The sequence below is a fragment of the Oryza glaberrima genome, chromosome 9 (genome assembly GCF_000147395.1).
Source record: "Oryza glaberrima chromosome 9, OglaRS2, whole genome shotgun sequence".
Classification (NCBI taxonomy): Eukaryota; Viridiplantae; Streptophyta; class Magnoliopsida; order Poales; family Poaceae; genus Oryza; species Oryza glaberrima.
Genome location: NC_068334.1, coordinates 21,679,888 through 21,692,449, shown reverse-complemented (window position 1 = coordinate 21,692,449; position 12,562 = coordinate 21,679,888). Strand labels below are relative to the sequence as shown.

The window sequence follows — 12,562 nt, the reverse complement described above, 5'->3', positions numbered from 1 at the left end:
ATAGATCAACTCAAAGAAAAGTTTCCAAGAGGTTGGAGCTATTGCTAAATTTTCTCCAAAATCTCTATAGGATTGTCCATTCCATAGAAATTTTAAAGGATAGAATATGATTCAATCCTTTGTGTTAAAGGGCTTCATAGGAAAATTTTCTATAGGATTAGAATTCTCCAAAATTCCTATATTTTCTCTAAATCAAAAGGGCCCTTAAAAAACCAATTTAGGTGAGGATTTGACACCACATAGGATAATAAATCTGGACCACGAGGGAGTATGGTGTGAGTGTGGAATATTTAATTGGAAAAATGGTGAAGTGGTTGATTATATAGTACTTCTATATGGTAGGAGCATATATATAAGATAAAATTTGTGATAAAGAAATTAATGTAATTTCTTAAGCAGATAGTACAAAAACAGTGGACCAATGTCCTAAAAGAACTTAATTTTAAGCATGCTTATATTTTCAATCATCTAGATTTTTCTAAGATTAAAATATTTAATTTGATGTATGAAAACGATGTGTGTAAATTAGTTTTTTTTAAAAAAAGATCTTTATAATATGACAGCATTGGTGGATTTTTGTACACATAGTATTACAGAAAAGATTCGACGTTGTATTTTAGGGCCATATATATCAATCGATTAGCTAGGTAGGTACAGACGGTTAAGTCTGGTGTGAGTGTGGAATATTTAATTGGAAAACTGGTGATGTAGTAGGAGCATATTATATATTATTTATATATAATATATATATATCTATATATATATATTTATTATATATATATATAATAATCTATATCTTATATTACTATATATCTATATTCTTATTATATCTCTCTCTATCTCCTCTCTCTCTTCTTATCTTCTATCTCATCTATATCTACTCTATATCTATCTATCTCATCTATATATCTATATCTATCTTATATATTCATATATATCCCTGTTTAATTCGATTTAGATTAATGCAATTTATTAATTAATATAAGTGCATATTATATATTTTAGGCTGAAGTGAGACAATATATGCATGCAAATGAATGGGTCCCGGCCGGCTGGTGGATGGGAAAGGGGATGGGATCGGAAAGGAGGAGCAAGCGGAGCGGAAGCTTCCTTAATTCACAACCATGGCCATGGCGGCGGCACTCGATCGATCAGGAGATCGATGGGGATGGACATGGACGTTTTTGTGTCCAGGTCCATATATCGAACGGCCGCCCGGCGCCTCATACACAGATAATTAATTACGGAGTACTTACGAGTAGCTAGCAAGCATATATACACTCAGGTACGTAGCTAGATCGATCGAGTACGTACATGTAGATACTAAGCAGCTTGCTTGAAATTTCGGGGATGCTACGTAACTTATAGCCGGCAGCCGGAAGCTCAGCTATCTAACAATAATGAGCGAGAGCCGAGCTGAGGATGCATAATTATTATTAGGAAAATGATGTACTAATACTTTTTTTATTTCAAAATATATAACGACTTTATCTTTTCGCATAATATTTGATCATTTGCTTTACTTTTTTTTAAAAAAATATACAAATATTATTTATTTTATTGTGACTTGTTTTATCATCAAATAAAATATAAGCTTTAACTTACACTTTTTTTTATATATTTATATTAATTCTTTTAAATAAAACAAATGGTCCAACATAGTACGGAAAGTAAACGGTGTCATGCATTTTGAAAAAAATTACTACATCCGTTTTAGGTTATAAGACTTTTTAGCATTACTTATATTCATATATATGTTAATCTAGATTCATATATATATATATATATATATATATATATATATATATATATATATATATATATATATATATATATATATGTATATATGTATATGTATATATGTGTGTGTACGTATATATATATGTGTATATCTATATGTGTGTGTATATATATATGCGCGCGTACAATGATATAAAATCTTATAATATGAAACGGAGAAAGTGGTATATAATAGTATATTGGCATGTCGCGATCGATATATCACTGTCACCATCTTTATCTCCCTCAACTCGATCGTTATATCGGCGCTCACTCTCCTATCGTTTTTTAAATGAACCGTACGTACGCATAAATAAAATCACTAGAAAACTGTATAATCAGGAAAATCGAAAACACTAGCCACACCAAACAACTACAACATAAAACACCCATTACTCGGAACAAATTAATAGGAACCCTCCTCTATTGTTAATCAGTAGTAAAAAGGAGTAGTTACGGCCCTGTTTAGTTCTCTAGATTTTTTTTCCAAAAAAACATCATATTGAATTTTTGAGCACATGCATGAAGTATTAAATATAGATGAATGAAAAAAATTAATTGCACAATTAGGGAAAAAATCGCGAGACGAATCTTTTGAGTCTAATTAATCCATGATTAGCCATAAGTGCTACAGTAACCCACATATGCTAATGACGGATTAATTAGGCTTAAAAGATTCATCTCGCGATTTCCAGGCGAGTTATGAAATTATTTTTCTCATTCGTGTCCGAAAAGCCCTTGACATCCGTTCAAACATCCGATGTGACACCAAAAAATTTTTCTTTTCACGAACTAAACAGTCCCTACGTATCAAGATTTTGGAATATACTATTGATGTGATGGTGGAGTCATCACCTAGCGGCATTCAAAGATAGAGAACTTTTATGGTACAATATACTACAAGTATATACTGGCAGTAGTTGGTGCGGAGATGGCGAGTCATGATCAAAAATATATCGTGCCATTTAAAAATATTGTATATATGTAAAAAAAACAAGTACCACTCCACGATTAATTCAACAAGATTTATATATACTCCATGATACTATATATGTGCATATAGCAATAAGCTTTGCTAAGCAGAGACGACACTACTAGCTACTTTGGGCCGGGAATAATCGTCTTTGGAGGCTAAGCCCAAGTGCGGCCCATAAGCAGTGGGCTTCTGTCGCAAGATTATTTGATCATGCCGATCGATAATGAGCTTACCTATTTATTCCAATCATCAATTAATTTATCTACTAATCTCCCACAAATGTAGTATATAATATTAATATATATATATATATATATATATGCAGACCTGGGGGATCAACCAGCAACCATACTGCATAGCTAGTAGCTCGCTTATTCTCATGCATATACTGTACTCCCTCCGTCAAAAAAAAAAAAAACTTAACTAAGAGGAAATGTGACCCCTACTAATAAAGTGAATCTGAACTAACCTTTATTACCCCTTCTACGTTGAGTACTTTTTTGGACGGATGGAGTGCTTCACTACTGGAGTTATGCAATCATCTACTCCCTCCGTTTCAGGTTATAAGACATTTTGAGTTTGATCAAAGTCAAATTGTTTTAAGTTTGACTAAGTTTATAGACAAATATAGTATTATTTATAATACTAAATTAGTTTTGTCGAGGAGTGATCCTCTCTAGCGGGAGATCGTGAGACCCCCCTTTCATGAGTTCGGCCGGGGGAAAAAGCTCGCCTCTGGAAATCGCGTATCCGTCCCCAAGGCTCCTAGCTAGCTCGCACACAATGAAATTATACAGGTTCGGGCCGCTATGAAGCGTAATACCCTACTCCTGTGTATGGGATTTAGACTGAGAGTTACAAGGGTTCCTAAACTTCGGAGAACGCTCTTACTTCCCTCCTCCTCGAGTTCAGATTTTCTGAGAGTCGTCCCCTTTCTCGGTGGGCAAAGTCCTCCTTTTATACCTTAAGAGATACCACATGCACCGTCTCTACCTACTCTTCTCTCGGGTGGGGACCCGCCCTACCTTGACCGGAACTCGACCCGTGCCTTCACCTGGAAGCTAAACCACAGCTTGTCCTTGAGCGGGGCCCAGCGCCGTCCCTCGCCTGACACAAAGGACAGCCCTGTCAATCCCTCATTAATGGGTGAAGACTTGTGGTGGCCGCCCTCCGAATGACCCTCCGATGGGACGGGTCATACCTACTTCCACTCCGCCGGAAGCAGACGTGGGAGCACGGTTGTCCGTCCAGTCAGACGTGACCGGCGTCAGGCCGGTCACAGCTCAGTCATTCTTGACCATCGTGCGCCAGTCGGGCTCGCCGCACGTCTGCCCCACTGCATTAAATGCGACAGGGGGCAGTTGGGGCGCTACGTGCATTAAAGGAGGTTCAGCCTGGGCCCCCTCCTCACTTGCTCCCCCCCCCCCGCCAAATGGCGGCTGGGCGAGGGCCTCGGGGCAAAGCGGTGCAAGGGCCCGAGGGGCATGACGTGGCACCGTGAGGCCTCCCCCGGTCGCTCCTGCGATTCGCGGAATGCGGGGGTAGGACCAGGCTGTAGGGACATGTGGCAGGATGGGAAGGTAGATTCCCCTCACCTCGCATACCCCCGGGCCCATATCTCCGACAGTAGCCCCTGGCACCACATCGGACGTTTGCCTCCTGAGGTCGGTCTGATGTGGCGCCTCACGACTTCCCAAGCTGGGGTTGTGGGCCCGGCGGGGAATATAAGCGGATGCCGCCGAGTGGCCAGGTTGGCGTATCAACAACAACGGCGATTTGACCGTCACTAACCGCGCTGATAACGACGTGCTTAAGGCGTGAAAATCAGAGGGTCGGTTGGACCACACCTCGACTCCCTCGCCCGCCTCGCATGCGGCAGTACTGGTGGCAGTTTGCCCAGATTGCGCCCGTGAACGTCGCACGCCCTACGCCGAGTGTGCCGCTGACAGGAACACTAAATGCGGGGCGCTGATTCAGTGGGCGTCGTGATGAGTGGTCGCGGGAAACGATGAGGCAACTGCAGGCGCGAGAATCGTGGGGGCAACCGTGAGGGCGTGAAACGAGGAGGCGAGCGCGGGCGAGGCAGGGATAAAAGGATACGGAGGCGGGGACATTGCCTCCTTCCTTTCGCCAACTGCTCACCCGCACACTCGCTCCCTAAGCCCTTACATTCTTGCCACTCCACGCTACTCCGCACGCCAAGCCCCTCGTCGTTTCTCCGCCAGTCATCATGGCCCAAGATGCTGGCGACGCTGTGCTTCCGGCATCACGCATTACGGCGGATAGGCACCTTAGTCTCCCTCGCAAGATCATGCTGGAAGGCGCTGCTGTGAGGGCGGGGGAGTCACAGCCGCGGCCGCGGTACCCAGAGCGATCCGTGCACCTCCTATCCTTTGCCATGGCGGGGTTGATCCCGCCATTCTCCGGATTCTTCCACGAGGTTTTGGATTTCTACGAAATCCATGCCTTGCATCTCGCACCCAACGCCGTGATGACGCTGGCCATCTTCGCGCATCTGTGCGAGAAGTTCGTCGGGGTGCGGCCGATGATGCGGTTGTTCCAGTCTTTCTTCGTCCCGCAGCTGCTGCAAGGTGCGGGGGTGGGGGGATGCTACTTCCAGCCCCGGCCAGGCACGGCGGGGTAATACATTGAGAGTCATCTCCGCAAGAAATGGGAGGACTAGAAGAAGGACTGGTTCTACACCACGCTGCCGGACCACCCGCGACTTTGGCTCCCCACCGGCCCTCCCGAACGATCCGCCGCATGGCTGGCGGTTTCGGAGCTGGGCGAGGAGTACGACGTAGTGCAGGATCACCTCAGGGGCCTGCGAAGCCTGGGCCTCACAGGGGCGATGATCTTTGGCGACTACTTCCGCCGCCGCATCGCGCCTCTCCAAGATCGATCCCGTGGCGTGTCACGCCCAGAAATTCCCGAATAGAATTCCAAGTAGAATGTGCATTAAAATCCCCGTCCAGGACCGGCCGGGGTACACAAACGACAATGTTGACATTCAGATCCACGTCTTACAAACATCATAAAAGTCTTACATAAATGCAGCAGAAAAACGAAAGACAACAGGAGCTAAGCCTTGACTAGATCTGCAGCGGGAACACCACTCCACAGGCATCCTCGACGGCACGGACGAAGCCTACTTCTCGGAGAAACCTCCATCTGACACATACTCGTACTCTGGGGTTGGGAAAAATAGAGCAAGACTGAGTACTACCCACTGTACTCAGCAAGTCATACCGGAATACGGGTATGATGCAGGGAATTATCAAAGGAGCTAGAGTGGTTCATTTGCATAAAGCGAGCATTTATAAATAGAAGTTTAAAGAAGAAAATAGTCGTAATAATTAATCAATATTAATCATCCACTGTCCAACGCTATACCACGTTGCGACAGGCCCAAGCATCCACCTATACTATCCAATTTCAATAGACTAAATTAGGGTGAGTCTAATCACGGTGAATCTGGTTGATCGCCCATAACCGCGGGCACGGCTATTCGAATAGTTTTACTCTGATCAGAGGTGTACAACTGTACCCACAGGACACAGCCCCACGACACGTTTCTGTGCGCCGACATGCCACCACGACATACCGGAAAGAGGCCGTGACAGGACCCTTCGCATAACCCCCTCTAGCCAAGCACACCACACCTCAGGTTTCACCCCCGTCCCCAGCGGGCGACGGGCAGTCCCCTCTCGTGCCTAGGTGAATCCGGAAGCCGCATAGGCCGTCGCAGGGCCCATCCAAACTCCATCACGCCCACCCTTGCCTGGATGCGTCAGCTAGAGAAAAGCTACACTACAAGCCCTGAGCCTGAGGCCGAGGCCGAAACTGGGGGCGGGCCCGAGCCTAAGGCCAAGGCCGAATCTGCTCATGGGCCCGAAGCGGGGGGCGAGAGGAACAACCGCTCCCCCTTGCACCTGGGCGCCCTCGGGGCTGGCCGCGCAGGAAGGGGCTGAGAGCAGCCCTCAGTCTCGCGGGGGATCCAGCAGCACTATGTCGTCCCAGGGGCGGACCGCAACTTTTTCTTCTCCGACTCCGGGAAGTATGGAGATGCTCCTGCAGGTGCTCACCGCCGCCGATTCCACCGTCCGGGAGGGGCTCAACGCCCAAGTTCAAGCCCTGGTGGAAGAGCGGGCGGCCTTGGAGGCAGAGTGGGCACAGCTCACTGCGGACCGCGCGTGGGTTGACGAGGGGTGCCGCGCCGTGGACGACATGGTGAAGGTGGGACGCAAAATGCGCCAAGCCCAACTGGCTGAAATCTAGGCGCACGAGGAGACGCTGGACTCTGTCATGCGGGAGACGGAGAAAGAGCGGCAGGCAGCACTGATTGCCTCAAGCATCCTGTCACGCCCCGATTTTCGTTCGGGATTAAAAATCATTTAATAATGCATTTTCTAGAAATTAAATAAAAGTTAAACCAATTTAATCAAGTGGAATTATGGAGGAAATTAAAATTTCCTTTAAAAGTCATTGGTTGAGAATATTTTGTAATACTCTTTGTGCCCTAAAATACCCTCCGGATTTTTCCGTGAATTTTCAGAGCTCAAGAAATAATTTTAAAAGCACCAAGTTCATTTTAACCAACTAAATAAAGAGAAAAACAATTAAAATCCCCCTTCCTCTCTTTGGGCAATTTTCGGCCCAAGTCTTCCTTCTCTCCCGCGGCCCGCGCGCCCCTTTTCTCTCCCTCTCGGGCCGGCCTCCTCCCTCGGCCCGTTCGGCTCTCTCTCTCCCTCAAGTCTGCTTTACCTCCCTCGCCCGTTTTCCCCTCTCTCTCTCCCCGACAGGTGGGACCCGAGGCCCCACCTGTCATCTTCTTCCCCAACTTCCCGTCGCCCCAACTGCCGCCATGGCCGCCGGTTTCGCCCCATGACGCCGCGGCTCCCGCGCTCCACCCCGCCCCACGAGCGCGTGAAATCAATCCCCTCCACCTCCTCCACCTTTCCCCCCACTCTCCCCGCGAAAATCGGCGCCGGTTAACCCCTCCACCACCCCACGTCGGCGCCCCACTTCGTCGGCCGATTCCGCCACGTTCGGCCTCGATCCCGCCTTCCCGAGCCCATAAAAAGCACCCCCGTGCTCCCCTCGTCCATTTCCCCTTGTTCCCCGAGCCCGGCACTCTCTCCCTCGCTCTCCCCACGCCGCTCCCGCGCGCCGCCACACTCCGGCGAACTCTGGCCGCCGTTTCCCGTCGCTAGGGTCGCCGCCGCACTGCTCCGCCGCCACCGCTGGCTTTGCCACCTCAAGGGCACGCTCGGCCGCTGTTTCTTCCTCCCCTTCCACCACGCGAACCACCACTCCACCGTGCTCCCTCTCTCCATCGGTCCCCGGCGAGCTCCGGCCACCTCTAGCCGCCGCCCTAGCCGCTGCCGCGCCGCGCCGTTTGCACCGTCGGCTTCTCCGTGCCTCGCCGCACCCCGGCCTCCGCTCCGTTTCCCCATTTAATCGCCGCAACCACACTTCCACCGTGCATCCCAAGCCACCTCCACCCTACGCCGCCGGGCCGCCGTTCCGCCTTCGTCCCGAGGAGTGCCGACGCCGAGCTCCCCCGCCTTTCCCCGCCCCTCGTCGTCGTGTCCTTGCTGAGCTCCTCCTCTCCCTCTTTGCCTCCCTCCTCTGTCTCCCGTGTGTGCTGCCGCGCCGGTGGCCGCCGCCGGCGACCACCGGGCCGTGCGCCGCCGCCGTTAGGTCGGCCGGCTGGCTTGTCACCGCCCCGCTCGCCTATGCCGCCCGGATACCCTTGCCGCGCCGCGCCGCCGCTTTCCCGCGTGCGTCAGTTGTCGTCGCAGGAGGCCGCGCCGCCGTGAGCCGTCGCTCGGCCGGGCCGGCCTGAGCCATGCCCGTGCTCAGCCGCGCCACCCCGTGGCCGCCCGATCAGCTCGGGCTGATCTGGGCCGTCGGTTCCCGTGGACCGGCGGTGGACCACCCCGTGGTCCCGGTCCACGGTGGACCACTCCCTTGCCCGCTGTCGTGTGGGGCCTGCCTGTCGGCGCCGCTGCCCTTTGATGACGCCGGCAGGAGCCTTTTCCTTTGATAAAATAATTAACAATTGCACAATAATTCGTTAATAATTCTAGAAATTCATTTAAATGGCTCAAAACTTCTAAAATTCATATCTAATTCATTCGAACTCCGAATTGAGCCATTCAACTTGTAAAATTCATCTAAAATTAAGCTCTACATGTTTGTTTACTTTTTATGTGCTGTTTCCTTGGTTTTTATTAGAGTTTTTCCTCGTTTTGCATGCCTGCGTGTAGAATCCGTCGTTTCGGAAGATCGCGGTCGCAAGGATAAGAGTTCGGAAGATTGTTTGAAGAAGCAAGGCAAGTCACACATTCCCCTTGAGCATGTTGATCCCAATTTACAAATGTTTTACTGTTTGCAAATAAATATGCATGTTTTGCTAATTACATGGGATCCGGGTATTACCTATCTGCTCGCTGTGCCATGTTTACTTGATATCTGTCCTTTGTCAACCGGGGGTAATAAATCGACTAGCTCATGTTACTTATGTGACCTAGCTAGAACTATATGCTTAGCCATGCTTAATTACCACTAGCTCAGTTGATGGGATAATTACAGTATTAGACCTTTTAGTATCAGAATGAGCTGCGTGCTCGAGACATCTGGCCATGCTTCATGGTCGTAATTATCCAACTAAAATGCGACTGAATGGTGGGCTGTGGGTGCATGGTTTTGCTGGTCGCACCCATGGCAGTTAAGGACCGGTTCGCGGGATGCCATGGAAGAACTTATTGTACTTACCACAAGTCAGCGTGGGCAACGGCTGGGCTTGTAGTGTAGCTTTCCTCTAGTCGACGCATCCAGGCAAGGGTGGGCGTGATGGAGCGGGGCGGGCCCTGCGACGGCCTCTGTCGCTTCCGAATTCACCTAGGCACGAGAGGGGACTGCCCGTTGCCCGCTGGGGACGGGGGTGAAACCTGAGGTGTGGTGTGCTTGGCCAGAAGGGGTTATGCGAAGAGTCCTGTCACAACCTCTTTCCGGTATGTCGTGGTGGCATGTCGGCGCACGGAACGTGTCGTGGGGCTGTGTCTTGTGGGTACGGTTGTACACCTCTGATCAGAGTAAAACTATTCGAATAGCCGTGCCCGCGGTTATGGGCGGTCGACCAGATTCACCGTGATTAGTCTCACACCTAATAAATCGACCCAATGCACTGTAGTTCAGGTGGGTTGGTTGGGCCTGTTCAACGTGGTGTAGCGTTGATCAGTGGAGATTTAATGTTACTTTAATTACTCAACCGTTTTACCGTTTTCTCAATAAAATGTTTTACAACCGCCTTTATGCAAATAGCCACAAACCGTTCTTGTATCCCTTTGCACGTCTGCATTGTTGGTGTGGCTTGCTGAGTACGGTGGTTGTACTCAGTCTTGCTATTATTCCCCCTTTTCAGAAGTGTAGTGCTTCTGAGCTGAAGATGGAGTTAGAGGACCAAGGCTCAGACCCCAGTTGAGTTTTGCCTGTGGAGTGGAGCTGAAGCCCCGCTAGGATCGCCTTTTTCCGCTGCTGTCGTTCTGTTTCGGTGTGAGGACTAAGTGCCTCTTCTGTAAGTATTTTACGCTTTATTTACGTTTGGAACTGTATATTACTTGTCGTTTTGTGTACCCTGGCTGGTCTTGGGCAGGGATTTAATACGCAAAATAGTCTGAAATTTGGGTTAAATTTCTGGGCCTTAGATGAGCGCGCCCGCTTCGCGCAGGAGTTTGAGGCCACGATTCGTCGGCAATCGAGGTCCTCAACCGGAACCAGCGCGCAGGACGCGCACAGCCAGGAGCAGGCGCAGCGAGCCCAGGAGCTGGAAGGGCGGGCTCAGGCGCTGGAGGAGCGAGCGCGTCTGCTAGATCAGCGGGAGTCCACCTTGGCCACTCACGAGAGAACGGCGGCGGAGGCGGAGGCCTCCCTTCGCCTTCGTGAGGAGGCCGCAGCCGAGCGTGACCGGACCACCGTCACCGCGAAAGCTTCGGCGGCCCGTCGCGCGGAGGAGCTACGGCTCCGGGAAGAGGCGTGCCGGGAACGGGACGCCGTACTCACCGAGCACGAAGCCGAGGTGAACCGCCGTGAGGTGGCGGAGCGCCGGCTGGGCGAGCAACTCGCGAAACGCGAGGAGGCCGTCGCCGGGCGCGAGGCTCGGCATCTGGAGAGTGCTCATGCCGAGCGCGCGGCGATGGCAGCGAGGGCTTCTGAGCTGGAGGCCCGGGAGAAGGACCTGGCGGCAGGCGGGTAGCCCGGCGGCGTGGAGTTGGTGAGCCAGCTTACCGCAGCTCAGAGCACTCTTGCCGACCTAGAGCGCCTGGTGCAAGACCAGGTTGGGGAGATCCTGGCCCTCTGCCTTACCAACGAGATCAGACCCGGGCAGCTCTCCGATGCCGTCGATCAGCTGGAGCGCGCGGGGCACCGAGTTGGCATCTCCGTACGCCGGGATAGTAAGCTCCCGCCCACACAGCCGGCACTCGCGCTCCGGCTGGACGGGCTGGCGGCAGATCTGGAGAGGCTGGAGGAGGAGGTCGTCGCAATAGTTGCCAAACAGCTCACTGGTGAACTGGGTGCTGTTATCTGTAATGATACGGTTGGGCACTCCGAACCGGGATGTGATGCCCCTGATGAACTTGAGGGCGGAATGCTTGTCGATCTTGACGACCGGGTAAGCTTCAGGCCACTTGGTGAACTTCTCGATGGCGACGTACAGGTGCTGATACCCGCCTCGAGCCGCTTTGAATGGTCCGAGGATGTCTAGCCCCAAGACCGCGAAAGGTCAAGAGAGTGGGATGACATGCAATGCTTGGGCCGGCTAGTAGGCTTGCTTGGCGTGGAACTGGCATGCCTTGCACCGCCGGACCCATTCTTGGGCGTCTTGCAACGTAGTCGGCTAGTAAAAACCTTGTCGGAAGGCTTTACCGACCAAAGTGCGTGAGGCCGAATAGGCCCCACACTCACCCTGATGGGCGTCGGCTATGAGCTCGATGCCTTGCTCCCGAGAAATACACTTCAAGAGTATCCCATTGGCGGCACGCCGGTACAGGGTCCCTTCTACGAGCACGTCCCGCTTGGAGATGCACGCGAGCTTCTCAGCTTCTGCGCGATCCTCAGGAAGAGTATTTTTGTCAAGATACGCCTGGATGTCAGTCATCCAAACGACCTGACGAGGGGGGTCGGGGTCGACCCCCTCAGGCCCCGGGGCCCGTGGGTCGTCAAGGGTCAGGGCGGAGGGCGTGGTGTCGGGGTCCCTCGGGGGGTTTAGTCGCGCCGACGGCTGCGCGAGTCTTTCCTCGAAGGTCCCAGGGGGAGTGGGGCCCGTGCTGACGCGACACGCGACAACTCATCAGCGACTGTGTTGTCGCGTCGGGCCACGTGCCAGAGCTCGAGTCCATCGAAGTGACGTTCCATGTGCCACACTTCGCAGACATATGCGTCCATTTGTGGGTCGGTGCACTGGTACTCTTTGGATACTTGGTTCACAACCAGCTGGGAGTCGCCTAGGACCAGGAGACGGCGGATACCCATTCCGGCCGCCACCCTCAACCCCGCGAGGAGTCCTTCGTATTCCGCCATATTGTTTGTGGCTCGGAAGTCGAGCCGAAAGACGTATGAGGACGTCCCCGCTTGGCGAAGTCAGCGTGACTCCGGCACCTGCACCTTGAAGGTTGAGGGAGCCGTCGAAATGCATAACCCAGTGCCCGACGCGAATGTCAGCGTTTGGGTCCTCTCCATCTCCGGGAAGGGAGGGAACGTTGGACGTAACAGGGTCGTCCACTGGGGTCCACTCCGTGACGA

At 51.3% G+C, this 12,562-nt stretch overlaps 1 protein-coding gene across 1 annotated transcript; it reads left to right on the top strand.

Moving 5' to 3' along the window:
* Positions 1-6,814: 6,814 nt before the first annotated feature.
* On the top strand, positions 6,815-11,015 carry LOC127783857 (uncharacterized). Its single transcript, XM_052311003.1, has 2 exons — positions 6,815-6,998; positions 10,468-11,015. Exons 1-2 carry the CDS (start codon positions 6,815-6,817, stop codon positions 11,013-11,015), a joined length of 732 nt encoding a protein of 243 aa, XP_052166963.1.
* Positions 11,016-12,562: the final 1,547 nt, after the last annotated feature.